The 27,955-nt window shown below is 59.6% G+C and overlaps 1 protein-coding gene and 1 long non-coding RNA gene across 5 annotated transcripts in view; one reads left to right on the forward strand and one right to left on the reverse strand.

The window, feature by feature from the left end:
* Positions 1-27,955, reverse strand: part of COL11A2 (collagen type XI alpha 2 chain) — a 28,166-nt gene continuing 211 nt past the window's right edge. The window contains exons 2-67 of one of the 4 annotated variants that reach the window (XM_074930474.1): positions 20,219-20,380; positions 19,924-20,134; positions 18,419-18,581; positions 15,860-15,982; positions 15,509-15,598; positions 14,604-14,723; positions 14,409-14,477; positions 13,829-13,888; positions 13,665-13,706; positions 13,460-13,522; positions 13,283-13,357; positions 13,094-13,180; positions 12,763-12,819; positions 12,545-12,598; positions 12,342-12,395; positions 12,193-12,246; positions 12,012-12,065; positions 11,543-11,596; positions 11,365-11,409; positions 11,140-11,193; positions 10,950-10,994; positions 10,757-10,810; positions 10,577-10,621; positions 10,393-10,446; positions 10,239-10,283; positions 10,020-10,073; positions 9,783-9,827; positions 9,629-9,682; positions 9,408-9,515; positions 9,255-9,308; positions 9,054-9,107; positions 8,870-8,914; positions 8,683-8,736; positions 8,547-8,591; positions 8,243-8,296; positions 8,101-8,154; positions 7,821-7,874; positions 7,602-7,709; positions 7,405-7,494; positions 7,256-7,309; positions 7,039-7,146; positions 6,802-6,909; positions 6,631-6,684; positions 6,447-6,500; positions 6,152-6,259; positions 6,012-6,065; positions 5,857-5,910; positions 5,706-5,759; positions 5,507-5,560; positions 5,308-5,415; positions 5,154-5,207; positions 4,952-5,005; positions 4,691-4,744; positions 4,553-4,606; positions 4,363-4,470; positions 4,162-4,215; positions 4,011-4,064; positions 3,770-3,877; positions 3,583-3,636; positions 3,387-3,422; positions 3,245-3,298; positions 2,751-3,039; positions 2,545-2,657; positions 2,393-2,467; positions 1,827-2,060; positions 1-1,497 (exon numbers count right to left, since the gene is read on the reverse strand). In XM_074930474.1, the coding sequence (XP_074786575.1) occupies positions 1,351-1,497; positions 1,827-2,060; positions 2,393-2,467; positions 2,545-2,657; positions 2,751-3,039; positions 3,245-3,298; positions 3,387-3,422; positions 3,583-3,636; positions 3,770-3,877; positions 4,011-4,064; positions 4,162-4,215; positions 4,363-4,470; positions 4,553-4,606; positions 4,691-4,744; positions 4,952-5,005; positions 5,154-5,207; positions 5,308-5,415; positions 5,507-5,560; positions 5,706-5,759; positions 5,857-5,910; positions 6,012-6,065; positions 6,152-6,259; positions 6,447-6,500; positions 6,631-6,684; positions 6,802-6,909; positions 7,039-7,146; positions 7,256-7,309; positions 7,405-7,494; positions 7,602-7,709; positions 7,821-7,874; positions 8,101-8,154; positions 8,243-8,296; positions 8,547-8,591; positions 8,683-8,736; positions 8,870-8,914; positions 9,054-9,107; positions 9,255-9,308; positions 9,408-9,515; positions 9,629-9,682; positions 9,783-9,827; positions 10,020-10,073; positions 10,239-10,283; positions 10,393-10,446; positions 10,577-10,621; positions 10,757-10,810; positions 10,950-10,994; positions 11,140-11,193; positions 11,365-11,409; positions 11,543-11,596; positions 12,012-12,065; positions 12,193-12,246; positions 12,342-12,395; positions 12,545-12,598; positions 12,763-12,819; positions 13,094-13,180; positions 13,283-13,357; positions 13,460-13,522; positions 13,665-13,706; positions 13,829-13,888; positions 14,409-14,477; positions 14,604-14,723; positions 15,509-15,598; positions 15,860-15,982; positions 18,419-18,581; positions 19,924-20,134; positions 20,219-20,380 (5,159 nt within the window). In that variant the 3' untranslated portion in view covers positions 1-1,350. Of the gene's footprint in view, positions 1,498-1,826; positions 2,061-2,392; positions 2,468-2,544; positions 2,658-2,750; positions 3,040-3,244; positions 3,299-3,386; positions 3,423-3,582; positions 3,637-3,769; positions 3,878-4,010; positions 4,065-4,161; positions 4,216-4,362; positions 4,471-4,552; positions 4,607-4,690; positions 4,745-4,951; positions 5,006-5,153; positions 5,208-5,307; positions 5,416-5,506; positions 5,561-5,705; positions 5,760-5,856; positions 5,911-6,011; positions 6,066-6,151; positions 6,260-6,446; positions 6,501-6,630; positions 6,685-6,801; positions 6,910-7,038; positions 7,147-7,255; positions 7,310-7,404; positions 7,495-7,601; positions 7,710-7,820; positions 7,875-8,100; positions 8,155-8,242; positions 8,297-8,546; positions 8,592-8,682; positions 8,737-8,869; positions 8,915-9,053; positions 9,108-9,254; positions 9,309-9,407; positions 9,516-9,628; positions 9,683-9,782; positions 9,828-10,019; positions 10,074-10,238; positions 10,284-10,392; positions 10,447-10,576; positions 10,622-10,756; positions 10,811-10,949; positions 10,995-11,139; positions 11,194-11,364; positions 11,410-11,542; positions 11,597-12,011; positions 12,066-12,192; positions 12,247-12,341; positions 12,396-12,544; positions 12,599-12,762; positions 12,820-13,093; positions 13,181-13,282; positions 13,358-13,459; positions 13,523-13,664; positions 13,707-13,828; positions 13,889-14,408; positions 14,478-14,603; positions 14,724-15,031; positions 15,168-15,508; positions 15,599-15,859; positions 15,983-18,418; positions 18,582-19,923; positions 20,135-20,218; positions 20,381-27,955 lie in introns of those variants that run through there. The other 3 variants (XM_074930475.1, XM_074930476.1, XM_074930477.1) reach the window with 3 other exon arrangements.
* Positions 4,772-9,866, forward strand: LOC141972657 (uncharacterized). The gene is made up of 3 exons (XR_012635423.1): positions 4,772-4,834; positions 8,371-8,422; positions 9,807-9,866. It is a non-coding gene; the product is annotated as an uncharacterized LOC141972657 (long non-coding RNA).

The following is a 27,955-nucleotide window of genomic DNA, read 5'->3' on the forward strand; positions in this document are numbered from 1 at the left end:
AAGCAGCAAAATTATAGATGATATATTACAATACAATTTAAAAAATTACTTACAAAACATTACACAGGCCGCCGGCTCAGCACCAGGGGGCACACCTCCGCTTTTTAAGAAAACTAAAAAGCAAAGTCTGCTGCCCCTTTAAACTTCTTTTTATCGGACGGCACCAAGAAAATAATTTTTTTTTTACCTTTTTTTTTTTGTTTGTTTTGGTTTTTTGTTTTTTTGTTCCTCCCCTCCCTCCTCCCCCAAGCACTGGGCTGGGTTAATCTCCACGCGGAAATTTGCTTCTTGGGGTTTGTTTTTTTGGTTTGGTTTTTTTTTTTGGGTGGGTGGAAATCCATAATGACGTCGCAGGTATCGACGGTTGCATCCACTCCTTTAAATAATAGAATTAATTTAAAAAATAATTAAAAAAAAAACACAGTTAAAAACACAACGTCCTTCTTCCTCACTTCTTTCCACGGGCCGAGGATGTTTTTTTAAAAGCGCCCATCGCAGGAGACTGGAACCTCTTGGAGCTCACGGGTGCAGCGGGGAAGAGCAACAGCACCTTGATGGGTCAGGGAAGCTTTTTTTTGTTTTGGTTTGGTTTTTTTTCCCAAATTAATTAAGCCTCGATGAACAGCGTTAACGAAGTCAAGCGGCCGCTCCACCTTCCTGGACCAAACCACGCAGCCCGGGGAGGTCGGAGATGAACCGCCAAGCGTCGCCGCGGGGCTGCGTCCGAAGGAGGATGCCGACCTGCTGACCTCCCGACCCTGAGGCTTTGAAGCACGAGGGCTCGTCGCGGCGTGAATCCACGTGGGGAGAGGTACGAGAGCTCTCTCGGCGCTCATCCCAAACCCGCGGGGCGGTGCTGGAGCAACCTACCAGCACCCGTCCCGGCCTTGCTCGCCGCGTTAAGCTTTCAAACCCGAGTCTTCCCCGCGGGTTTGCTCCTCGAGGGGTCCCCGCTGGGGCGGTGGGGCTGGGGGAGCATGGAAAATAAGCCCTGGGAATACTGGGGAAGAGCACTGGGATTCAGAGGGAGTTAGTGGGAGGGAACAGAGCACTGCTGGGCGCCGCGGGAGGTAGCCAGTGGATCCGTTAAAAACTTTCCTTTCTGTCTCTCTACATATTAAAATATAGATTTATTCTAAGCGTTAAAAGTCTCTTTGGCATCTTTTCCAGACCCTGGCCCCTGCGGCGGCGCGGCGGTCTCGGTGCGTGCGGGCAGGGCCGGCCCCTCGGCTCCTCACAGCAGCGGGAAGGGGTGGAGTAGGGGCGGAGGGGGGGGGAAGGCTGCGAGGAGGACGAGGTTTGCCCCCCGCTGGAGGCCAGGGTGTGGGCAGGGAGGGCGAGGGCTTGGTCCTAGCCCAGGAAACAGACTGGGCCCACCTCGAACCCGAACCTCTGGCCGGGTTCGCCGAAGTCCATGACGCGCACGTCCAGCAGCGGGAGCTGCTCCAGGCGGGGTGTGCTCACCTCCAGCACCGTCCGGCCGGGGCCTTTCCGTGCCTGCAGAAGAGGGGACGCAGGCGACGGGGGGATGCTCAGAGGCTGGGATGGTGGGGGGCACCTCTTTTTTTTCCACCTCATTCTCACCCCGTTCTCTTTCTACCCAGCGGCCTCCGCTGCTCTCTCCAGCCACCCGGAGCCTCCGTTTCACCGCGTCGTCCTTCGGGCGCAGCCCCAAAGGCAAGATCCCGCCTTCCCCCCTCCACCTCGGTGCCTTCTAAACCTTCCTCTCCCCTCGTGATTCATTCGGGCCTTCCCCCACCTTTTTTTCCTCCACCCTTTCCCCGCCGTCTCCCCTCCAACCCCACCGCGTCCTCTCGCTCCCTCACCGCGCAGCCGTCGGCCACGGCTTTGATGTAGGGGCTGGTGTCGTAGCTGAGCTCCTCCTCGTTGGCCGCCAGGAAGCGGAGGGCACGGCGGTGGTCCCCGGAGACGGCGCTGTGCCAACCCACCGAGCGGTGACAGCGGTAGGTGAAATTCTGCCGGGCGGAAACGCTGAGGAGCCGGAGGAAGGTCAACTGCACCACGCCGAGGGCTTGGCTCTCCGCGTCCGTGTAGGAAAACTGTGGGATGGGGAGATGAGTTAACGGGGGCCCAATGGGGCGAGTGGGAAAACCGGGGGGGTGCTGGGGGGGCTCGGAAGGGCTGACAGGTTCAAGGTCAAAGCGAGGGATGTTTCTTTTTCTCCTTAGACGTGAAGAGAAGCCGCCGGCCACCACGGCGACAGCACCCAGGTAAGCGGCGGGTGACAGGCTGAGGGGAGGGCAACAAGGAGGGGGCTTGGAGGGCCCCACCCGGCGTTGCCACGTGGGCCAGCGGCCTTCCTGGAGGAGGAGGAAGAGGAGGGAGACCACCCACCCACCCCCTTACCCCCACGAGCCCACGGCGTCCTTACCCTGCTGCCCTCCTGGAACTGACTGAACCAGCGCTGAGGCACCTCCTCCTCCTCCTCCCAGGCCGCCATCTTCACCTGGTGGAGAGGCCGCTGGCAGCTGGAGCACCCCAATATCACGCACCCCACACCCCCCCCCCCCTAATTTCACTCACCTCCTGTACATCCTTGCTGGGAAAGACACAGGTTTCCCCACCCGCTGTGAAGTTGCAATAAACCTTGAAAGAATCTCGGGCGCAGCCCTGGTTGGGGTCAATCCAATACTCGCCTGCGTGGGGAGGAGACATGGTGGAGGTGGTCAGCGTGGGGCGGGGGGGACACGGTGACAGCGGTGACGTCAGTGTCACCCGCCGCCGCTCACCGTCGGGCAGCCCCGGGTGACTGAGCTGCAGGTCCTGGCAGGTGCGGGCAGGATTATCCCGGGTGCCCATGGGGCGCCGCAAGCCCTCGATCTCCTGTTTGAGGGAGTTGAGGGAGCCGAAAATCTCCTCCATGCCCTCGGCGTAGTCACGAGCCGCCTGGTCGGCGGCCGCTCGCTCTTCCTCTCCCTCCTCCTCCTCTTCCTCCACCAGCTTGCTGCCGTCGATGGAGCGTTTGCTCTTCTTGGGCAGCTGGATCGGCAGGGGCTGGATCACCTCCCCGGGGGGGCCCTGCGGTAGGCACAGCACTCTTACAGCACCCAAACACAGGGTGGGGGGCACCCCAGGGCCCCCTAGAGACAGGAGCCAACCCTCCGCACCCATTTTTATTCTCCCAAACGAAAAAAAATTCTCCCGTTTTTATTTCTACACACACACTCCCCCCCCCCCGCCGTGTCACCCCTTCCCCGGGGCCAACAGTGCAGCCACCACTCACCGGGTGTCCGGGGGGTCCCGGGGGTCCGCGTTCACCTTTGGGTCCTGCTTGGCCCTGAAAAAAAAAGAAAAATAATAGAAATTAGTTAAATCTCAGCCTCGGGCAGGTGGTGGCAGGGTGGGGACAGCGGCTCGGCGCTTACCATGGCTCCCTTGGCACCTTTGGGACCCGCCGGGCCCTGTGAAACGAGATCGGCTCTGTCAGGGACAGAGAGGGGGGGACCCAGCAGCCCCCCTAAAAAACACAGGGACGGAAACGGGGAGACCGGGACTAAAGAGGGGGAGCAGAGCGATGGGGTTTGGAGGGGGAAGAACGCGGGATTTGTGGGGGGCACTCACGGGAAGTCCGGGGGGGCCAGCGGGGCCGATGGGTCCGGTAGCACCAGGGATCCCCTGTGTGATGGGAGAGGAGGCGAAAGCGGCGTGAGGAAACGGGGAGCCCCCCCCAAGTTCTCCCTTACTCCCCACGCCCCGATTTCACCCCCAAAACTCCCCCTCGTTACCCCCCCCCCCCCCCAATACTCACAGTTTCTCCCTTCTGCCCCGTGGAGCCCTGGGGGCCGGGGAGCCCCCGGTCCCCCTTCTCCCCCTGCTCCCCGGGGGGTCCGATCAGGCCGATGAGCCCAGGGTGACCCTGGGGAGACACAAACGGGGATCACGATGGGGACATGGCGGGGGGGGGTTAGGGTCTCGGCCCCCCAAGTGTGGGGCGCGCCGGGGGTCCCCGCTTCGTGTCGGTGACCCATGAGGCGACGCCTCTCGCTCACCTTCTCTCCTTTGGCACCGGTGTCACCTTTGAGGCCGGGGAGACCCGGGGGACCCTGCAGAGGTTGACGTGGGATGGTGGGGGGGGGCCTTAAAGTGGGGGACAGCCCCCCCCTTCCTTTTTTAAGGGGTGTCAGCGAGGGCCACACTCACCACTGGTCCCGGTGGCCCAGCCTGGCCTGTGGTCCCCGGTTTGCCTTGTTCTCCCTGCGAGAGGACGAGGTTGGGTGCGTGTGTCCCTCCCAGTTCACGCCAACCGCGGGCACGGTGACGCGTCCCCGTCCCCTCTCGGGGTGACAACCAGCCCTTCACCCCCTCTTCTACCCCCGGGGCCCGCGGGACGTTGGCACTTACCACCGAGCCGGGCAGACCTCTGAGACCGTCGGGGCCCTGTTTCCCAGCAAGGCCTTGGGGACCCACGGGACCCGTTTTCCCGGGAGCACCCACGGCGCCCGGTTCTCCCTGCGGGGACAAAGTTTCACCGGGTGAAGCCGGTGACGGTGACAGTGATGGGGGGGGGGTGTCGCGTCACCGAATCGCTCACCTTGGCGCCCTTCTCGCCCTGACGCCCCTCGGGGCCGGGAGAACCGGCTGGGCCCTGCGGAGAGGAGAAATTAGGGGGGTGAGGGACAAGGGACACCCGGAGGTGGCGGGGGGGTGACACGGCACAGGTGGCACTTACCCTCTTCCCCAGGGGACCGGGAGGACCGTTCTCACCCGTCGGGCCCGGCGAGCCCTGAAGAGGAGGAAGGAGTCGAGCGAACCCCAAAAACCAGACGGGGAGGAAGGCGAGGAAGAGGAGCCCCCCAGATCCAACGGATGACAGGTCGGGCCCCCCCTCAAACCCCCCAACCCTGCGGCGTTCCCATGCCAAATCCTGCCCGGAGGGACGGTGACAGGCCGAGGGGGACACACACACGCGGGGGGGGGACACGGCACGCACCGGTTCGCCGGGTTCGCCGTCCTCACCGCGCTCGCCCTTGGCACCATCCTGGCCCTGTCAGGGAGGAAAAAAGTGGAATCAATATGACACCCCCCCCCTCCTCAAAGCTCCCCTGAAATCCAGCCCCTCCCCTTCACCCCAATTCCCCCCCCAAAAAAAAAACCCTGAGGAAAGGGGGGGGGCGGGGGGATACGACACTCACCCTGGGGCCCATTTCACCTGGGGGGCCGGGATCGCCCGGAAAACCGACGGGACCCTGAAACAGAGCGAGCTGCTAGCCCACGGCCCCCCCCTTCCAACCTGGAGAGGGTGTGAGGGGGGGGGGACGACGACGATGACACCCCCCCGACACTCACGGGGTTGCCCTTGGGCCCGTCGTCCCCGGGGGGGCCTTTGCCCCCGGGTGGGCCGGCAGCACCCGCAGCTCCGGCTTCTCCCTTCTCCCCTCGCTCGCCCCGGGGGCCCTGTGGGACAAGGTGGAGTCAGCGAGGGGGGGGGACACATACAGGGACAAATTAAGGAGGGGGGGGGGAGGTTGTCCCTGCTGTCCCTTACCTTGACTCCTGGTTCCCCCTGGATTCCCGGGGCCCCCGATTCACCGGGGTCCCCCTGAAAGAAAAACAGAAAAAAGTCAACCCCCCCCCCGGCGCCGTGCCACCCCATTCCTTCCCCCCGCCACTCCCTTTGGGATAAAGCCCCCCCTCATGTCCCCCCCCTTTCCCTGGGGAGCGAACCCCAATACCCGGGGTCGTACCTTCTCTCCAGGAGGTCCCAGGTTGCCAACACCTCCGGGGGGTCCTTGGGGTCCCTGTTTTGAGGGGGGGGGGGGGCAGAGCAGAGCGGGTCACCCCAACACCTCACATGGGGCAAAGGGGGGGCAAAGGGAGGGGGGGGGGGTCACTTACGTCAGCTCCAGAGGGTCCAGCTGGGCCCCGGGGGCCTGGGGGGCCGGGTGGGCCCTGTGAGGGACAGGGGGGGGCACAGAGCGAGGTTAATGTTGGGGTACCCCCACCCCGAGTGACACGGGGACAAGGCGAGGGGGGGGGTCAAGGTCACTCACCATGGGGCCCACATCACCCGTTTCACCTTTTTCACCAGCCGGACCCGGTAAACCCTGAGGGGGGGGGGGGGGGGGTGAGAGTGAGTGGTAAAAAAGGGGGGGGGGCCCATACGGTGCTGGGGGGGGGGGAGGCTGCTCACCTGGAGCCCGATGGGCCCGGGGGGGCCGTTGAAGCCCCTTGTCCCCTCGTCACCTTTGGCCCCAAAGTGTCCTTGGGGACCTCTGGCACCCGGTTCCCCGTCAGCGCCCTGCAAGGGTTGGTGGTGTGGGGGGGTTGGAATCAGCCACCGCTTTTTTCCGCCCCCCCCCCCCCCCCCCGTGCCCTCGGGGACAGGGACATCTCATTGAGACCGTCCCCTCCTCAGGGGTGACACAGAAACACCCCCCCCTCAATTTCTACACACACCCCCCCCCCAAATTTCACGGGATACTCACGGCGGCTCCAGGTTGCCCGACCGACCCGATGGGCCCGGGGGGGCCGGGAGGACCCTGGAGGGGAGGGAAAGGGGGTGAGTGGAGGGGGGGGGACACACACATACACCCCTCCTTGGGGTGGGGGACAGCGGTGACAAAGTTTGGGGTGACAGCGAGGAGCGGGGGGGCCACCGGTCACACTCACGTGCTCGCCCTTGTTGCCTTTGCTGCCTTTTTGTCCCGGTTCGCCCACTTCACCCTGGGTGGTGGGGGGGGGGGGGACAAGGAGAAAAAAGGGGGTGCTCAGGCCCAGTGTTGAGGGGGGGGGGCCACACACACACAGATGGGGACAATGGGGACAAGGGCGGGGCCTCACCTTGTCCCCGTCCTCCCCAGGGCCACCGGGGGGGCCGGCAGGGCCCGGTAACCCCACAGGGCCCTGCACGCCATCGCGGCCAGCGGGACCCATGGGGCCTTTTTCACCCTAAAGGGATGGAAATTTTTTTTTTTTTTGAGGGGTGGGGGGTTTAAGGGGGGGGTGGGGTGCAGCACCCATCCCCTTGCACCCCTCCTGGCCCCTCGCGTTGGGGGGGGGGGGTCCCTGAGCACTCACGGGAACTCCTTTCTCTCCAGCCGGACCTGGTGGGCCCTGTGGGCCCGGTCGTCCTGGGGGGCCAACGGGACCCCCTTGTCCTGGGCCACCTCTCTCTCCAGGGGACCCCTTTGGTGATGGAGGGGGGGCAAAAATTATTTTTTTTTGTTGGGGGGGGCACACATCAGAGCCGTGAGGCCCAACGCTTACGGAGAAGGAGGGGGGGGGACACACTCACTGCGGGTCCCGGGGGTCCCGCTGGGCCCTCGTTGCCCTTCAGCCCTGGGCCGCCCTGTGAGAAGAGTTGGGGGGGGTCACTGCGGGTTGGTTTTTTTTTTTTTTTTTGGGGGGGTGTCACGGTTGAGCAGAGGAAGGGATTTTACTCACCGGGGTGCCGGGCAGACCCCGCTCCCCGGGGAACCCCCGCAAACCGGCGGGACCGTCCTTCCCGGGGGAGCCGGTGGGGCCGGGGTCCCCCTAAGGCGAAAAAAAAAAAAAAAGGGGGGGGGGGGCAGATTTTTGTTGTGAGGGGGGGGCTCCACGCCCCTGGTAGCCCCGTCCCCCCTCCCTGTGGCCCATCTCACCTTAGTGCCCTCCTTGCCCGATGGTCCCGGTAGCCCTTGTTCGCCGGGGGGGCCGGGGGGGCCCGGGTGGCCCCTCTCCCCCATGGGGCCTGACTCGCCAGCGGCTCCCTGGCACATTGAGGGGGGGGGAATGTCAGGGTGGGGGGGCAAGAGTCAGCGCACCCCCAGAGGAAATTGGGGGCACCCCCCGCCACCCCCAACACCTCCCTGTGAGCTCACCTGAGGTCCCACCACCCCGGGGGGGCCGGGGGGGCCGGTTTTGCCTTGAAAACCCTGGAGGAGAGAGGAAAAGGTTTTTTTTTTTTGGGGGGGGGGTGTCATCACTAGGAGTAAGTTGTGAGTAAGACAAGAGTAGTGTGGGTGGAGGGATTGAGGGGGGGCTCGGAGGGGTTTGGGGGGGCTCGGAGGGGTTTGGGGGGGGCGTGGGGACAGGAGAGTGGCTGGGGGGGGCAACATGAGTGTCAGCAGCGTTTTGGGGGGGGGGACACCCCACACTTACAACTTCTCCTCGCTGGCCGGGGTGCCCGGGGAGCCCGTCCTTGCCGGGGGGTCCCTGTGGGGGGGGGGGAGGAAGAGGTGAGCAGTGCCGGGGGCACCCCATTATTTTTTTTTTTTTTGGGGGGGGGGGTCACGACACTTACAGGGGGTCCTTTGGGTCCTGGGAAGCCGTTGGGTCCCTGCGGTCCTGGTAGGCCCTGGACGGGAGAAAATTTTTTTTTGAGGGGGGGGGGTGTTTTAGGGTGTTAATTAACATATTGCTCATTAACAGAATATTATTGGGGACCCCCCCACCCTGCGCTGAGACGGAGCCGCTGTGAGGGGTGAGTTGGGGGTCTGCGGGGCGGGGGGGGGGTCACAGAGCCTGACACAAGTGAGTGGAGGGGAAAGGAACGCCAGGAATTGAGGGGGGGGCCCCAAAAAATCCAGCCTGGGGCCCCCACTTACCCGTTCTCCTGGGGGGCCGTGGGGGCCGTCGCTGCCCGATGTGCCCTGTGCGGGGGGGGGAGCGAGGAAGAGAAGATCAATTTTGGGTGCCCAGGGGGTGCCCCCCCCCCCCCCATATCACCCCCCCAGGACTGACCTTCGCCCCTGACTTGCCGGTGGCTCCTCGTGGTCCCCGCTGGCCCCTGGGACCCTACATGAGGGAAAAGACAGAGGGGGGGGGGATGATATATCAGCCCCCCCCCCCCCAAAAAGGGGGGGAGCCCCCACACCTCATAGATTTGGGGGTGCCGCCCCCCCCCCATTTAACCCTTCCCCACACTCACCGTGGGGCCACGCTCGCCCCTGGGCCCCGATTTGCCCGACAGACCCTGCAAGAGGTTCAGAGACACGTTTTTTTTTGGGGGGGGGACACACACACAGAGGGCAGGGACCCCCCCCTCGGTTTCAGAGCTGGTCCTTGAGGGGGGGGGGGTCATGAGGTTTTTTTTAAGCGGGGGGGTCACTCACCCTGGCGCCTTTCTCGCCGTTGCTGCCCGGGAATCCGGGGAAACCCTGAGATCCCTGGGGATGGAGAGGGGTGGGGGTGAGAGGTGGTGAAAAAAAATGGGGGGGGGACACACACAGAGGGGAAGGAGGGGGAGCAAAACGGGGGGGGGGGGGGGGGGCAAAATGGGGGGGACACCCCCCCCCACGCTTGTCACCGCTCACCTTGGGACCTTGACGCCCCGGGTAGCCGGGCAGGCCTGGAACTCCCAGTTTTCCCTATAGGAAAAAGATAAGATTGGGGTGGGGGGGTCACGGGGGGGTTGGGGGGGTGTGTGTGTCCCCCCCCCTTATTTCTCCGTGTGGCCCCCCCCTCACCTTCTCTCCGACCAACCCGATGGGGCCGGGGTCACCGGTGGGTCCCGTCCGTCCCTTGGGACCTTCGGGTCCGTCCTCGCCGCGGGAGCCCGGCACTCCCACCTCACCCTGCGGGGGACACACAAACAAATTTTAGGGTGCGGGGGGGGCTCCCCAATGCCCCCCCCCAAAAAAAAACCCCACCAACACGCCCCCCCCCCCCCGTTCTTTCATACACCTACCCGGTCTCCTTTGACACCCATGTCCCCCTTGAAGCCGGGGAATCCTTCCTCACCCTGCGGGAGAGGAGGAGGAGGGTGTCGGGGGGCTTGCGGGGGGGCACTGCGCCCCCCCCATATTTCTAGGGGTTTTTTTTTTCGGGGGGGGGACACCCACCTTCTCACCCTTGTGTCCTTTCAGCCCCCGGATGCCGTCTACACCCTGGGGAGAGAGAGGGGAGCGAGGCGATGGCGCGGCGCGAGGCGGCCTCACGGTACCCGATTTTTCCCGGTTTGACCCCAAAATGAATTTGGATGAGACCCGCTGGTGTGCCCTCCCCCCCCCCCAAAAAAAAAATCACCAACACCCCCCCCCAAAAAAAAAAAAAACCCACAAAAAAAAAAAGACACTGACCTTGACACCGCGCGGGCCTGGGTAACCGATGGGGCCTTGGGGACCTGAGGGACCCTGCGGAGGGAGGGGGGGGACACTTACCCCCGGGGCCATTTTGGGGGGGTCACCATGGGTTTGGGGATCCCCCCTGTGTCCTCCCCCCGCGGTGCGGGGGGGGAGCAAAAAAAAAACCGGGGCAGGACACAGGGAGGGGGATGTGGAGGTGGGGGGGGGGGTTACCTGGTTGCCTTTGGTGCCGGGGGGTCCCTCCTTGCCGGGGTGACCCTGGGGACAAAAGGGGGGGGGTCAGGAGTGGGGTGACACCACCTGGGGGTGACGGGGGTGGGGGTGTGTCATGGATTTGGGGGGGGGTGTGGGGTGTTTTTTTACTCACGGGGGGGCCGTCGGAGCCGGGCATGCCGGGCAAGCCAGGTTTTCCTTGGGGACCCTGCAGAGAAGTTGGGGTGAGCACCAGGGAGGGCCCCAAAATGCAAAGGGGAAGGGGGGGGGGGCATCATTTTGTAGCCCCCCCCCCAAAAAAAAAATTCCCCGTGCACCCCCCAATTCTCAGCCCCCACCTTCTCTCCAGGGGGTCCCGTGGCGCCTTGGGGTCCCGGGAGCCCCTAAAACACAAAAAATGGAATGGGGGGGTTACACCCCCTGGTCGAAGAAATGGGGCCCCCCCCCTTTTATCCAGAGGGGGGGGGTCACGACGTTGAAGAGGGGGGGTCCAGCTGAAATGGGAGGGGGGGGCTCACCTGGGTTCCTGGGGTCCCCTGTTGGCCGGGGGGTCCGGGCTCCCCTTGAGGCCCCTGCGATGGGTCAGAAATTGGAGGGGGGGGTGTCAGTGGTTGAGGGCCCCCCCCTGCTGGGGAAACAACCCCCCACGGAGGCAGAGGAGGGTGGGGGGAAACTGCGGGGGGGCGGGGGGGGGGTGTCCCCAAAACTCACCAGGTTCCCCTTGGGACCGATGGGGCCGTCCATGCCGCGCACACCCTACGGAGAGATGGGGGCTGAGACTGGGGGGGGGGACAAGGGGTTCGGGGGGGGGTCCAGAGGGGTTTGGAGGAGTCCGAGGGGTTTGGGGGGGTCCAATGGATTTGGGGGGGGGGGGGCAATGAGGGATGAAAGTGTCACTTACGGGGGGGCCAGGGATTCCTGGGGGGCCCTTGGGGCCGAGCAGACCTCTGGGTCCCTGCGAGGGTAGGCGGGGTGTTAAGGGGGGGGGACACACACACACAAAGGGTGAGGGGGGGTCTTTGAGGGGGTGTGTGTCCCCCCAAATCACGGTGACAACCCCGCTGGGATGTGACACCGCTTTGTGGCCCCCCCCCTCTTCAATCTCCCCCCCCCCCCCCCCCAGTACCGCTTCTCCGGGGAGTCCTCGAGGTCCCACCTCTCCGTCGTCACCCTGCAGAGGTGACAAATGTTGGCGTTGCGGGGGGGGTGACAATAATTCTTTTCTTTTGGCGACCAAGGAGGGGGTCTTGTGTGTGCGTGTCCCCCCCCCGGCATAAACCCCACACCCAGAACCACTCACTCACCCTCTCACCATCCTCCCCGGGGGGGCCCGGCATCCCCTGCGAGCCGCTTTCACCCTAAAAAACACCACCAAAAAAACACACCCCCCCCCGAAAAAAACAACCAACAAAAACCACCACGGGGTCAGTCGGCGGCTCCGACTGTACAAAGATAGCGCCAGGAGGGGTGTGATGAAGCGGGGGGGGGGGGAATGTGTGATTTTTTTTTTTTTTTTTGGCGGGGGGGGGCACAGGTAAAAGGGGTGTTGAGCGCCGGTTGAATGCGCCCAGTGTGCGCTGTGAATGGGGGCTCTGTGCCGGTGTTTGCTCAGGCCGCGGTTTACGGGTGTAGCCGGGGGAAATTATTATTTTTTTTTCGGGGGGGGGGGGGAGGGAAGGCGGCTACAGGCAGAATTTATAAAGGGAGGGGTTGTGTGTGTGTGCGTGTCCCCCCACCCCCTTGCCAAACACCACCCCGGTGGCGGTGACTCACCCGGTGGCCTTTGTCACCCGGTAGCCCCGGTAGCCCGTCGAAGCCGCGGTCACCCTGAGGTGGGGGGGTGACAGAGATGTCAGCGAGGTGACCTCACAACCCCCCCCCCCCGCAATGAGAATGAAGGGGATGGGGGGGGGGATTTAAGGGACACACCCCCCCCCCCCAGCCCAAGTGTTACCTTAACACCGGGATCACCGGGCATCCCCCGCGCGCCGTCAGCTCCTGGGCGGCCCTATCGGAGACAAAACGGGGTGAGGGCCCCCCCCCCAAAAAAAAAAATCCCCCCCCAACCCGCCCCAAATATCCCCCCACCCGCTTCAAACTCACCCTCCGGCCAGGCTTTCCTGGGGGGCCCGTGAGGCCCTGGGGACCTCGGGGACCCTGGAGAGGGGGGGGAGCAGAGAGTTAAGGAGGTCCCAGATAACGCGGCGGCACCAAGGGGGGGGGTCGTGGGGGGGGTCCGCTGACACGCTGACCCCTCCCTTTTTTATTTTTTAATTTTTTTTAGCGCGGGGGGGGGGTCCCCTCACCTGAGGGCCGAAGTCTCCGGACTCCCCCTTCATGCCGGTGCTGCCAGGTTGCCCCTGTGAGAAAAATGGGGGGGGGGGAGGATGGCAATTATGGGGGTAACCCCCCCCAGGACACCCCCAAACTCACACTGACGGGGGGGGGACGCTGGTTCCCCCCCCCCGAACCCCAAAACGCTGATACCCGCCCCCCCCAAACACCCCAAAACGCTGATACACACCATGGGTCCAGGGCGGCCGGTGTAGCCCATGGGTCCGGGGGGGCCCCTCAGGGCCAGCTGGGGGGGGACACACAGAAACAGAGAGGGGGGGGGTTATTTTTCAAGGGGGGTGTGTGTGTAAAACTTGGGGGGGGGTCCCAGCTGCAAGATCCGACCCCCCCTCTTCAGCACCTGCAGGGGCGTGAGCAGCTTCTGGGAGGGTTCGAGGTTATTTTAGTGGGGTTTTTTGCCGTAACCCCCCCTTTCTCCCCAAAATGCTGCCCCCCCTAAAAAAAAATTAATAAAAACGCTGGCCCCCCTCCCAAAAAAAAAAAAAAAAATCAAAACTCACCCGGGCTTGCTGCAGGATGGCCTGAGCCTGCGCCTCTTGCGCCGCCACCACCGGCCCCTTGTCGCCGCCGCCGCTCCCGAAGCGGAACTGGTGTGTCCCCCCCCCCAAAAAAAAAAAAATTAGGGGGGACCCACCTTTTTTTCGGGGGGGGGGAACCCCCCCTACACACTCTATCCCCGGGGCACTCACCGGCAGCATCATGGAGGTGCCGGGGGGTCCGGGGGTCCCGTCGGAACCGGGGAGGCCGGCGCGGCCGGGGGGGCCCTGTTGGGGGTAAAATGGGGGGGGACACAGTGGTGTAAAAAATGGGGGGGGGTCAATGGCATAAGGGGGGGTCAAAGGGGCCCCCCCCAAACTTGTACTCACCCTCTCGCCGGGTTCTCCGGGGGCTCCCGGGGGTCCCTGTGTCCCTGGGGGTCCCGACATGCCCTAAGGGGGGGGGGGGGGGGGGGGCAGAGATATGGGGTGATGGTGGCACCGAGGGGGGGGGAGTGTGAAAATTTTGGGGGGGGGTAATAAAGGGGTGCCCCCCCCCCAAACATCACCCAACAAGGCTGGGGGGGTGTCTTACCGCGGGTCCCTCAGGGCCGGGGGGACCCTCCACCAACATGCCCTGTGGGAAGAGAAAAAAAAGCGGGGGGGGAGCGTTAAGGGGGTGGCGGGGGGGGCCACTGGAGCGGTGACCCCCCCACAAATTTTTTTTTTTGGGGGGGGGACACACACCGACACACGTACCGGTTCGAGGACGGCGGGTTCACCCTTCTCGCCCTTGTAGCCCCTGACGCCGCGCACAGCCTGGGGGGGGCAGACATGTAGCCCCCCAAAAGGGACCCGTCAGTGAGGGGGGGGGGTACACACCCCCCACGTGTGTCCCCCCCCCCCAACAACCCCACGATGGGGAGGGGGGGGGGTGTGACAAACATCCCCCCCCCCCCCCGCCATCCCCGTTAAAGCGGCCGTAAGGCTGAGTTTAAGGGATGGGGTTAACCCCCCCCCTTAAAATTACAAAGCGGGGGGGAAAGGGGGGGATTTAGGAACTGGGGGGGGCAGAATGACCCCCCCAGTATAAATCCCAGCGCCCCCCCCCCTCGAAAAAATGACATTAGGGGGGAAAAGGGGGGGGTGATGATGTCACGGGCGGCCTGAGTGACATCACACCCCAGGGTGAAGCTGAGGCCATGCAAAAAGGGGGGGGGGGGGGGCAAAATGGACAGATTTAGGGGGGGGGGACAGGACAGATGGATGTGGGGGTGTGACAGACGGACAATCTCCCCCCCCTCCCTCTCCCCCCCCCCCCCCTTGCACCCCAACTTACGCCCAGCGACTCGGGGTGCTCCGTATAGACGTACTCGTACGCCCGGCTGGGCCCCCCCTCCTCCTCCTCCTGCCCCCCCCCGCCCCGAGGAGAGACGGTGTTAACTGGGGGGGGACACCCCACTGTCCCCCCCCAACCCGCAGAGGGGACCCCAATATTTTTTTTTTTTTGAGGGGGGGGGGTGTGGGGTGTTACCTGTGCCGGCCCCATCTCCTCCCAGGAGGCACCTTCGGGGGGTCGGGGGGGGCCCGGGGCATAATCCGGGTACACGGTGGCCCCCCAAGTTTCTTCCGTGGGGGGGGGCAGCCCCCCATCCTGTTTTTATATAATTTTTTTTTTTTTTTGGAGGGGGGGGGTGTGTGTGTCAGATATCACGGGGAGACCAAGACGGACAGACGGACAAGCGAAGCGATGGAGACACAGCGGGGGGGGGGGGGTGTCCCCAAAAAAATCACACCCGGATTATTTTTGGGGCGGGGGGGGGGGGGAAGAAAAGAAATAAAAGCCTGGGGTGGTGTGGCTGGAAAAGGAAGGGGGGGGCTCCCCCCCTTTTTTTTTTTTTTTCCAACACTCCCCCCCCCTACTTTATTTCCAGGGTCAGGAGGGACGGACGCGCTTTCTACCTGCTGGTAAGTGTTGCCGGGGGGGGGGCTGAACCCCATCTTGGTATTTTCGGGGCCCCCCCCTTTCCCAAAGGCTTTCCCGGCGGCGGGCGCCGTGTTCATCATCCGTTGGTGGTTTTTCGGGGCGCCGGTTCTGGTGGGGGGGCCCTTGGGGGGGGGGTTCTAGATCCCAGCGGCGATGATGAAGGCGGCGGCGGGGCGGGAATTTTTTTTTTTTTGGGGGGGGGGCAGAATATTTTTTTTGGGGGGGGGGGGACAGGGGGGAGACACACACAGACAACATAAAACACAAAGCACCCAGCGTGCAGCTCCGGGGGGGGGTGTAAAATAAGTTTGGGGGGTGCAGGGGGGGGACACACACCTCCCTATCCCTTCCCTGTTTGGTTTTTTGGGCGGGGGGGGGGGACACAGAAGGAGGGGGGGGGACACACCCTGCGACACAACAGACAGCCGGAGCGACAGACACCCCGCCGTTACCTTTTCGGGGACCCCCCCCGGGGGGGGCCCGTCCTCGCTATTACTGTAGTAGTAGGGGTACTCGTAGTACTCCACAGCCTCCTCGGAGTACTTGGGGGGGGGGCCGTTATTTTTTTTTTTTTTTTTTTAGGGGGGGGGGGAGGAGAAGAAGGGAACGTCACCAAAATCGCCATCATTTTGGGGGGGGGGCGCACACATTGGGGATATGTGTGTGTGTGTGTGTGTGTCCCCGACACAATTTATAGAGTAACCCCCGCCCTGAGCGACAAGGGGGGGCCCCTCTATTGTTGTCACACACACACACCCCCCCGGAGTAAAATTTGATGTGCCCCCCCCGCCCTGGACACACACCTCTGGGTGGCGGGGGGGCTCCTGCGCCTGGGGGGCCGTGGCCAGGCAGGTGGGCCCGTGGCGGGGGCAGTAGTCGAAGGCGGCCTGGGGGTCGTCGGCGATGAGGAGCTGCTGGATGTCACCCTGGGGGGGGCACGGGGGGGGCAAAAAGTAACGGAGGAAAGGAATTAAAAAAAAAAAAAAAAAATTTGAAGTAGGAAAAATAATTAAAAATTAGTTAAATGATAAAAATAAAGAAATCATTCTGAAAATGGTAAAATAAATAATGAAATAATGAAAATAACAGCAATAAAAAGAATTAAAAAAAATTAAATTAAAATAAATAAGGAAAATAATAAAGGTAATAAAAAGGATAAAAATAAATAAATAAATAAAAAAGGTAATAAAAATAATAAAAATAATTAAAAAATGAAAATAAATAAGAAAAAAGGTAATAAAAACAATAAAACTAATTTAAAAATGAAAATAAGTAAAAATAATAAAGATCATTAAAAAATAAAACTAATTTAAAAATGAAAATAAATAAGAGAAATAATAAAGGTAATAAAAATGATAAAAATAATTTTTAAATTAAAATAAAGACAAATAACAAAGGTAATAAAATAATAAAACTGGTTTAAAAGTTAAAATAAATAAGGGAAATAATAAAGATAATAAAAATAATCAAACTAATTTAAAATTTAAAATAAGATAAATAATAAAGGTAATAAAAATAAAAAAAAAAATTTAAAATTTAAAATAAGAAAAATGATAAAGGTAATGAAAATAATAAAACTAATTTAAAATTTAAAATAAATAATAAAAATAATAAAGGTAATAAAAATAAAAAAACTAATTTAAAATTTAAAATAAATAATAAAAATAATAAAGGTAATAAAAATAAAAAAACTAGTTTAAAATTTAAAATAAATAAAAATAATAAAGGTAATCAAATTAATGTAAAAAATAAAAAAAATAAGAAAAACAATAAAGGTAATGAAAATAATTTAAAAAATAAAATAAATAAGAAAAATAATAAAGGTAACGAAACTAATAAAACTAATTTAAACTTTAAAATAAATAAGAAAAATAATAAAGGTAGTAAGCATAATAAAACTAATTTAAAAATTAAAAAGAATAAGAGAAATAATAAAGGTAATAAAAAATAAACAAAAAATAAAAATCAAAATAATTAAATAATTACAATAAAACCTTCGAATAATTAAATAATTAAACAATTAAAGCCAGAATTTTAAATAATTAAATAATGAGATTTGGTTTTAAATTAAAATAATTAAATAATAAGAGTAAAAATAACAAAACTAATTTTAAAATTAAAACTCAATGACAAAATAACAATAATCATTTAAAAATTAAAATATTTAAATAATAAAAACCAAAAATAATAAAAATAATTTAAAAATTAAAACAACTCAATGACAAAATAACAATAATAATTTGAAAATATTTAAATAATAAATAACAAAAATAATAAAAATAATTTTAAAATTTAAACAACTCAATGATAAAACAATAATCATTTAAAAACGAAAATATTTAAATAATAAAAACTAAAAATAATTTAAAAATTGAAACAACGAAACGATAAAATAAGAATTTAACAATCGCAATATTTAAATAACAACGAGCAGAACCAATAAAAAACAATTTAAAAATTAAAACAGCTAAATAATTAAATAACAACCCTCGTTTTTAAAATTATTTACAGAATAAAAAGAAGTAAAAAGAATTTTAAAATTAAACCAACTAGCTCATAAAAATAAAATAATTAAATAATTAGAGAATAAAATTAATCAAAATAGTAAGAAGATGAAAATAATTGTTAAATTAAAATGATCGATTAAAATCATCAGTTGATGAAAATAATAACAAATAATGAAAATAAAAAGGATTTAAAATTTTAAATAATTAAACATTTAAAATAATTAAAGCAATCAGAAGGATAAAAATCATAAAAATTTCAAAAGAATAAAAATGATACAAAATTTAAAATAACCAAAATAACCCAAATCACCCAAATAACCAAAATCACCCAAATAACCAAAATAACCAAAATAATCCAAATCACCAAAATAACCAAAATAACCCAAATCACCAAAATAACCCAAATAACCAAAATAACCCAAATAACCAAAATAACCCAAATCACCCAAATAACCAAAATAACCAAAATAACCCAAATCACCCAAATAACCAAAATAACCAAAATAACCCAAATCACCAAAATAACCCAAATCACCAAAATAACCCAAATAACCCAAATAACCAAAATAACCCAAATCACCAAAATAACCAAAATAACCAAAATAAAAATAACAAAAATCACCAAAATCACCAAATAACCAAAATAACCAAAATAAAAATAACAAAAATCACCAAAATCACCAAAATCACCAAAATAAAAATAACAAAAATCACCAAAATCACCAAAATAACCAAAATAACCAAAATAAAAATAACAAAAAATCACCAAAATCACCAAAATAACCAAAATAACGAAAATCACCAAAATAACCCAAATCACCCAAATAACGCCCCCCCTTTTGACACCCCCAGCACCTGGAACACTTCCTGGTCCAGAATCCCGGTGCCGAAGACGGTGACGCCGCGGGTGTCGATGTGGGGCCGCGCCCCCCGGGGAAGGGCCTTTGTCACCCGCCGGTGACAATCCACCACCAGCGTCACCGAGCGGCGGCTGACGCTCAGGGCCACCCGGTGCCACCTGCAGGGGAAGGAGGTGGCCGCGTGGGGATGGAGGTGGCCACGTGGGATGGAGGTGGCCATGTTGGGATGGAGGTGGCCACGTTGGGATGGAGGTGGCCACGTGGGATGGAGGTGGCCATGTTGGGATGGAGGTGGCCACGTGGAGATGGAGGTGGCCACGTGGAGATGGAGGTGGCCGCGTGGGGATGGAGGTGGCCACGTGGGATGGAGGTGGCCACGTGGAGATGGAGGTGGCCGCGTGGGGATGGAGGTGGCCACGTGGGGATGGAGGTGGCCACGTGGGGATGGAGGTGGCCACGTTGGGATGGAGGTGGCCACATGGAGATGGAGGTGGCCACGTGGAGATGGAGGTGGCCGTGTGGGGATGGAGGTGGCCAGGTGGGGATGGGGGTGGCCACGTGGGATGGAGGTGGCCACGTGGGGATGGAGGTGGCCACATTGGGATGGAGGTGGCCACGTGGAGATGGAGGTGGCCATGTGGGGATGGAGGTGGCCGCGTGGGGAAGGAGGTGGCCACATTGGGATGGAGGTGGCCACGTGGAGATGGAGGTGGCCATGTGGGGATGGAGGTGGCCGCGTGGGGATGGAGGTGGCCACGTGGGGATGGAGGTGGCCACGTGGGGATGGAGGTGGCCACGTCGGAATGGAGGTGGCCACGTTGGGATGGGGGTGGCCACGTGGGATGGAGGCGGCCACGTTGGGATGGAGGTGGCCACGTGGGGATAGAGGTGGCCACGTTGGGATGGGGGTGGCCACCTTGGGATGGGGGTGGCCGCGTGGGGATGGAGGTGGCCATGTGGGGATGGGGGTGGCCATGTGGGGATGGGGGTGGTCACGTGGGATGGAGGTGGCCACATGGAGATGGAGGTGGCCGCGTGGGGATGGAGGTGGCCACATTGGGATGGAGGTGGCCACGTAGAGATGGAGGTGGCCACGTGGGGATGGAGGTGGCCACGTTGGGATGGGGGTGGCCACGTGGGGATGGGGGTGGCCGCGTGGGATGGAGGCGGCCACGTTGGGATGGGGGTGGCCACCTTGGGATGGGGGTGGCCGCGTGGAGATGGAGGTGGCCATGTGGAGATGGAGGTGGCCACGTAGAGATGGAGGTGGCCACGTGGGGATGGAGGTGGCCGCGTGGGGAAGGAGGTGGCCGCGTGCGGAAGGAGGTGGCCGCGTGGGATGGAGGTGGCCAGGTGAGGATTGAGGTGGCCACGTTGGGATGGCGGTGGCCGCGTGGCGAAGCAGGTGGCCAGGTGGGGCAGGAGGTGGCCACGTGACTCCCAACGCTGCGTTGGGTCAACAACGGGAAGCGTTTGCTCGCCCCGTTGGCCAACACCTACTTGCCGTCGGCTAAATCCACGCCGCGGAAGAGGGGATAGTCCTCGGGGGGCGGGCGGCCATCTTGGTCGGCGTAGAGGAAGAGGGGCGAGCGGCCCAGCTCGAGGCCCAGCTGTTGGACGCCATCTTGGTTGTAGATGGAGAGGAGGAACGCTCGAAGGCCGCGGTCGGCTTTGACCAACGTCATGATGGAAAAATCCGCCGGGAACGGACCTGGGAGCGAGCGGAAGGTGAGGATTCGCGCCGGGCGATGGGTGGGGGGGCCTTGTCCTCACCCCGGGGGGCGTCACCCAGTACCCGCGAAGAGCTGGCGGGTGGGGGCGCTGAGCTGGGCCTGGCGCGTGACCCTGTAGGCGCTGTCGGAGCCGGCGCCGTGGTGGGAGCAGAACCCCGGCGCTCTCTGGACGCCTTCGGGCAGGGAGTGGAGCCGGAGGATCTTCAGCACGTCCACGGGGGCTCCTGGGGGGGGACACAAACATGGCGGGGGTGGGGGGCACCCCACGCCCTTCCTGCCCCCCTGCTGCCGCCAGGCTGGCAGCTGGGGGCGGTGTGGTGGGTGCTGTGGGGTGCTGTGGGGTGCTACGGGGTGAAATAGGGTGCTGTGGGGTGCAACAGGGTGCTCTGGGGTACTACGGGGTGCAACAGGGTGCTGTGGGGCGCTGTGGGGTGCAATAGGGTGCTGTGGGGTGCTATGGAGTACAAAAAGGTGCTGTGGGGCGCTGTGGGGTGCAATAGGGTGCTGTGGGGCGCTGTGGGGTGCAATAGGGTGCTGTGGGTTGCTGTGGGGTGCAACAGGGTGCTGTGGGGTGCTATGGAGTACAAAAAGGTGCTGTGGGGTGCTGTGGGGTGCAATAGGGTGCTGTGGGGTGCTATGGGGTGAAATAGGGTGCTGTGGGGTGCTATGGGGTGCAATAGGGTGCTGTGGGGTGCTATGGAGTACAAAAAGGTGCTGTGGGGTGCTGTGGGGTGCAATAGGGTGCTGTGGGGTGCTATGGGGTGAAATAGGGTGCTGTGGGGTGCTATGGGGTGCAATAGGGTGCTGTGGGGTGCTATGGAGTACAAAAAGGTGCTGTGGGGTGCTGTGGGGTGCAATAGGGTGCTGTGGGGCGCTGTGGGGTGCAATAGGGTGCTGTGGGGTGCTATGGGGTGAAATAGGGTGCTGTGGGGTGCTATGGAGTACAAAAAGGTGCTGTGGGGCGCTGTGGGGTGCAATAGGGTGCTGTGGGGTGCTGAGGGGTGCAACAGGGTGCTGTGGGGTGCTATGGGGTGCAACAGGGTGCTGTGGGGTGCTATGGAGTACAAAAAGGTGCTGTGGGGTGCTGTGGGGTGCAATAGGGTGCTGTGGGGCGCTGTGGGGTGCAATAGGGTGCTGTGGGTTGCTGTGGGGTGCAACAGGGTGCTGTGGGGTGCTATGGAGTACAAAAAGGTGCTGTGGGGTGCTGTGGGGCGCTGTGGGGTGCAATAGGGTGCTGTGGGGTGCTACGGGGTGAAATAGGGTGCTGTGGGGTGCTATGGAGTACAAAAAGGTGCTGTGGGGTGCTGTGGGGTGCAATAGGGTGCTGTGGGGTGCTGAGGGGTGCAACAGGGTGCTGTGGGGTGCTATGGGGTGCAACCAGGTGCTCTGGGGTACTATGGGGTGCAATGGGGTGCGGTGGGTGCTATGGGGTGAAATGGGGTGCCGTAGGGTGCTGTAAGGTGCTATGGGGTGCAGTGGGGTGCGGTGGGTGCAATGGGGTGTAACAGGGTGCTGTAAGGTGCTATGGGGTGTAACAGGGTGCTGTGGGGTGCCCCAGGCACTGCAGGGTGCTATAAGGTGCCGTAGGGTGCTGTGGGGTGCCACAGGGTGTCCTGGCACTGCAGGGTGCCATGGGGTGCCATGGGGTGCGGTGGAGTTCCCTGGGCACTGTGGGGTGCCATAGGGTGCTGTAGGGTTCTATAGGATGCTATAAGTGCCATGGGGTTCTATAGGGTGGCATAGGGTGCTATAGGGTGCCACGGGTGCTGTGGGGTGCTATAGGTGCCCTGGGGTCCTATAGGGTGCCATAGGATGCAATGGGGTTCTATAGGGTACCATAGGGTGCTGTGGGGTTCTATAGGGTGCTATAGGGTGCTGTGGGGTGCTATAGGTGCCATGGGGTTCTATAGGGTACCATAGGGTGCTGTGGGGTTCTATAGGGTGCTATAGGTGCCATGGGGTTCTATAGGGTACCATAGGGTGCTGTGGGGTTCTATAGGGTGCTATAGGGTTCTATAGAGTACCATAGGATGCTATGGGTGCCGTGGGGTTCTATAGGGTGCTGTAGGGTTCTATAGGGTACCATAGGGTGCTGTGGGGTTCTATAGGGTGCTATAGGGTGCTGTGGTGTTCTATAGGGTGCCGTGGGGTTCTATAGGGTACCATAGGGTGCTATAGGTGCCATGGGGTTCTATAGAGTGCTATAGGCTGCCGTGGGGTGCTATAGGGTGCTATGGGGTGCTATGGGGTGCCATAGGGTTCCATGGGGTGCTATAGGGTGCTATGGGGTTCTATAGGGTTCCATGGGGTTCTATAGGGTGCTATGGGGTGCCATAGGGTTCCATGGGTTGCTATAGGGTGCTATGGGGTGCTACGGGGTGCCATAGGGTTCCATAGGGTGCTATGGGGTGCTATGGGGTGCTACGGGGTGCCATAGGGTTCCATGGGGTGCTATGGGGTGCTATGGGGTGCCACGGGGTGCCCTGGGCCCTGCCCGGTGCCGCGGGACACCGCAGCCGCCCCCCCGCTCCCCCCCGTTATCCAAATTCCGATCTCCCGCCCCTGAACGGCGCCTTTGTCCGGCCCCGCCCGCACCACCCGCGGGGGGGGGGGGGGGGGGGCCCCCAGCACCCTCCTGGGCCCCCCCCACCCCCCCATCCCTGCTGGACCCCCAAACCACATCCCGGGCCCCCCCCAGTGCCCCCCCCCAGCGCTGCCCCAAACATCTGCAGAACCCATCAGGGGCAGCAGCCAAAGCACCAACGGGGGGGGGGAAGTTTGGGGAGGGGGGGGCAGCCACCACAACCCCAACACTCCCCCCCCCAAAAAAAAAAACCCTATACCCCCCCCCCAAAAAAAAAACCCTATACCCCCCCCCCAAAAAAAAAAAAAACACCTTACATCCCCCCAAAAAACCCACCCCCCCTCTTTTTTTAACACGGGGCCTCCGCCACGGGCGTGTGTCCGTGTGTGTCCCCCCCCGCGCCCCCCCCCGCCACCGCCTGCGTTTCTCATCAACCCCGTTCGCCTGTCACCGTGTGCGTGTGTGTGTGTGTGTGTGTGTCCCCCCCCCGTCCCCAAAACTGCCACGTTTGGGCTTATTTTAGGGGGTTGCTGCAGCCTTAAACAGCTCCCCCCCCCAACAAAAAAAAAAAAAAAAAAAAAATCATCAAATCGTTAAATAAATAAATAAACCACCTCAAACACCCCCCCCCCCCGAAAAAATAAAATTTAAAAAAAAAAAAAAAATTTCCAGCCTGATCTTGAGGGATGGGGGGGGCAGGAAGGGATGGGGGGGGGGACACAGCTGATAGATAAATAAATAAATAAATAAATAATCTCACAGCCCCCCCAAAAAAAAAAAAAAAAAAAATTCTTCAGCCTGGTCTTGTGGAGAGGGGGGAGAACTGGTGATCAATAATAAATAAAAGACCTTAACCCCCCCCCCCCGAAAATAAATTATTCAGCGTGGTCTTGTGGAAGGGGGGGGGACACACACACACCGCTGCTAAATTAAATCACCTCAACACCCACCCCCCCACCCCCCCCGGAAAAAAAAAATTAAAAAAAAAAAAATTAAATTCTTTGGCCTGGTCTCGTGGAGGGGGGGGAAGGGGGAGAAACCACCGATAAATTAAACCACCTCAACGTCCCCGTCCCCCCCCCCGAAAAAAAAAAAAAAATAATTCGCGGGCCTGCTGGGGCCCCTCCTCTTCCTCGCCGCCCGCGGCGCTGCCCCCCCCCGCGCAGCCGGCACAGAGGCACCTTTCTTCTGCCGGGAGAGGAAAAGCCATTACGGGCACATAACTCAACTCCCGGGGGGGCAAGGTTGTTTTTTTTTTTTTTTTTTTTTTTCGGGGGGGGGCCCCTTTGCCATCCCGCGTACCCCCGAACTCGCCCGTAGGCCGCCGGCTGCTTGTCACTAATCCCCCCCCCCCCCCCGCTTCAATCACCCCGTTTCTCTGATAAATAAATATTGGGGTGTCGTCGTGTCCCCCCCCCTGCAGGCTGGGGGCTGCCTTCTCCTGGAGGGGGGTTCCACTGAAAAATCACGCACCCCCCCCCCGCCTTAAAAAAAATTCTGAGGTTCCCGGGTGCTCCCAAACTCCTCAGCACCCCGCCACCAAGATGCTGCCAGATCCCCCCCCCCAGGTGCACCTGAAAATTGTGGGGGGGTCCCCAAAGACCCCCCGGCGGCTCCCAGGACCCCCCCCAAAAAATTTCTGAGTCCTCCCTGAAGCCCCCCAGCCCGCCCCCCCCCCCCCAGGTCTCCCCTAAACTTCTGGGTGTTCCCCAGACGCCCCCCAGATTTCCCCAGACCCCCCCCCGGGTGCCTCCAAAAATTCCTGATCCTCCCCAGAGCCCCCCAAACCCCCCCCCGGGTCCCCCAAACCTCTCGATCCTCCCCAAACCCCCCACATGTGCCCCCCCCCAACTTCTCCATCCTCCCCAGACACCCCCCCACAAAAAAAAAACCTTCTAGGTCCTCCCTAGAGACCCCCAGATGCTCCCCCCCGCCCCCAAACTTCTGAGTCCTCCCCAGAGCCCCCCCAAACACCCTCAGATCCCCCCCTCAAATTTCTTCATCCTCCCCAGAGCCCCCCCAGCTTCTCCCCAGACCCCCCCCCCCAGATTTTCCGCAGACCCCCCCCAGATCCTCCACAGAGACACCCCCCCCCCCCAATGGTATCAAGGGGACTTGGGGCGCAGGGGACTGAGGGGTGCCGGGGTGGGAGGGGCAGGGGAAGGTGGTTTTTTTTTTTTTTGGGGGGGGGTGTTGGGTTTTTTTTTGGGGGGGGGCCCACAGCAGCCGCCTCCGACTGATCCCGGCCCAAGGAATTTCCAGCGGCCGCTGCCAGGCCGGGAGCGAGTGGAAAAAAGAGCCGGAATGTGGCCGGCACCGGCTGGCAAAGCCATTGGTGAGGGAGGGGGGCGCGGGGGGGGGGCTCATGGAACCGGGGGGGGGACAAAAAAAAAAAAAATTTTTTTTTTAAATTAAAAAAAAAAATAAAAAATTGGGACACACACACACAGGGGGATCCTCCCCAGTGCGGCGGGGTTTGGGGGGGGGGGGGAATGAGGGGACCCCCCCCCCCCCAAAAAAAAACACCACCCGAGGTCCCTGGGGGGCGGGTGGCACCGTGTGTGTGTGTGTCCCCCCCCCGCGTATAAATAGCAGCCGCCCGCGGTAGCCACGGGGCTAAAAATAGCCCAGGGTGGGACTGTGGTGGCCGGGGTGTGCCGGGGCCGGCCCAGTATGGCCCAGTACTCCCAGTAACGGTGGCCCAGCAGGTCCCAGTGCTGCGGGCCCCCCCCCCGGTTGCAGTTCTCGTCCTGTCCTACAGCCCCCCAGTAGCCCCCAGTTCCAGTCCCAGGGTATGTCCCAGTGTCCTTCCAGTCACCCCGTCCCAGCGTCTCCCAGTTAGAGCAACCACGCGGTTCCCGTCTCCCAGTTGTCCCAGTTACCGCTTCCCTGTATCTCCCAGTTCCAGTCCGATGCAACCTCCCAGTGTCTCCCAGTATCTCCCGCTTAAAACCTCCACGCGGTTCCCAGTTCTCCCAGTTAACAGCTCCCAGGTATTAGCCCCGCTGCGCCTCCCAGTTCCCACCACTGGGATCTCCCAGTGCTCCCAGTCAAAGCCCAGCAGCATCCCCCAGTCCTGCATCTCCCCAGTTCTCCCAGTGCTCCCAGTACCATCTCCCTGTCAGCCTCCAGCCCTGCGCTTCCCAGTTCCCCCAGTGCTCCCAGTAACAGCTCCAAGACAGCACCCAGCAGCATCCCGCGACGCTCCCCAGTCCCCCCAGTGCTCCCAGTCCCAGCAGAACCGCCCTGGTGCTCCATACTGCGGCTCCCCAGTTGCCCCAGTGCTCCCAGTTTGCGCCCGGCAGCATCCCTGGGTGCTCCCATCCGCTCCTCCCCAGTCTCCCCAGTGCTCCCAGTACCAGCTCCCAGTCCCCCCCAGTACTCCCAGTCCCAGCTGCCGGCGCACTCTGAGCCACTCCTCCACAGTGTCCCCAGTGCTCCCAGTTCCACCAGTACTCCCAGTCTCCCCCAGTGCTCCCAGCAGCATCCCGGGGCTCTCTGACGTGCACCTTTCCAGTCTCCCCAGTGCTCCCAGTCCCCCCCACTGCTCCCAGCAGCATCCCAGGGCGCTCTGAGCTGCTCCTCCCCAGTCCCCCCAGTACTCCCAGTCCCCCCCAGTAGCATCTCGGGCCGCTCCGACCTGCACGTCCCCAGTCCCACTAGTACTTCCAGTTTCCCCCAGTGCTCCCAGTCCCCCCCAGTGCTCTCAGCAGCATCCCAGGGCTCTCTGCCCTACACCTTCCCAGTTGACCCAGTGCTCCCAGTCCCACCAGTCCTCCCCAGTACTCCCAGTGACACCCCGGGGCGCTCCGAGCCGCTCCTCCCCAGTTCCCCCCCCGTACTCCCAGTGCTCCCAGTCCCGCTCCAGTACTCCCAGCAGCATCCCGGGGCGCTCTGAGCTGCTCCTCCCCAGTCCCACCAGTACTCCCAGTTTCCCCCAGTACTCCCAGTCCCTCCAGTGCTCCCAGCAGCATCCCGGGGCTCTCTGAGCTTCTCCTCCCCAGTCCCACCAGTACTCCCAGTTTCCCCCAGTCCTCCCAGTCCCTCCAGTGCTCCCAGCAGCATCCCGGGGCTCTCTGAGCTTCTCCTCCCCAGTCCCACCAGTACTCCCAGTTTCCCCCAGTCCTCCCAGTCCCTCCAGTGCTCCCAGCAGCATCCCGGGGCTCTCTGAGCCGCTCCTCCCCAGTCCCACCAGTCCTCCCAGTTTCCCCCAGTACTCCCAGCAGCATCCCGGGGCGCTCTGAGCCGCTCCTCCCCAGTCCCACCAGTACTCCCAGTTTCACCCAGTCCTCCCAGTCCCTCCAGTGCTCCCAGCAGCATCCCGGGGCTCTCTGAGCTTCTCCTCCCCAGTCCCACCAGTACTCCCAGTTTCCCCCAGTCCTCCCAGTTTCCCCCAGCACTCCCAGCAGCATCCCGGGGCTCTCTGACCTACACCATCTCAGCCGCCCCAGCGTTCCCAGTCCCACCAGTCCTCCCAGTTTCCCCAGCACTCCCAGCAGCATCCCAGGGCTCTCTGACCTGCACCTTCCCAGCCGCCCCAGCGTTCCCAGTCCCACCAGTCCTCCCAGTTTCCCCCAGCACTCCCAGTCCCTCCAGCGCTCCCAGCAGCATCCCGGGGCGCTCTGAGCTTCTCCTCCCCAGTCCCACCAGTACTCCCAGTTTCCCCCAGTCCTCCCAGCAGCATCCCGGGGCGCTCTGAGCCGCTCCTCCCCAGTCCCACCAGTCCTCCCAGTTTCCCCCAGTACTCCCAGCAGCATCCCGGGGCTCTCTGAGCTTCTCCTCCCCAGTCCCACCAGTACTCCCAGTTTCCCCCAGTCCTCCCAGCAGCATCCCGGGGCGCTCTGAGCCGCTCCTCCCCAGTCCCACCAGTACTCCCAGTTTCCCCCAGTACTCCCAGCAGCATCCCGGGGCTCTCTGAGCCGCTCCTCCCCAGTCCCACCAGTACTCCCAGTTCCCCCCAGCACTCCCAGCAGCATCCCGGGGCTCTCTGAGCTTCTCCTCCCCAGTCCCACCAGTCCTCCCAGTTTCCCCCAGTCCTCCCAGTCCCTCCAGCACTCCCAGCAGCATCCCGGGGCTCTCTGACCTGCACCTTCCCAGCCGCCCCAGCGTTCCCAGTCCCACCAGTCCTCCCAGTTTCCCCCAGCACTCCCAGTCCCTCCAGCGCTCCCAGCAGCATCCCGGGGCGCTCTGAGCCGCTCCTCCCCGGTGCCCCCAG

Source organism: Athene noctua, chromosome 34, assembly GCF_965140245.1.
Source record: "Athene noctua chromosome 34, bAthNoc1.hap1.1, whole genome shotgun sequence".
Classification (NCBI taxonomy): Eukaryota; Metazoa; Chordata; class Aves; order Strigiformes; family Strigidae; genus Athene; species Athene noctua.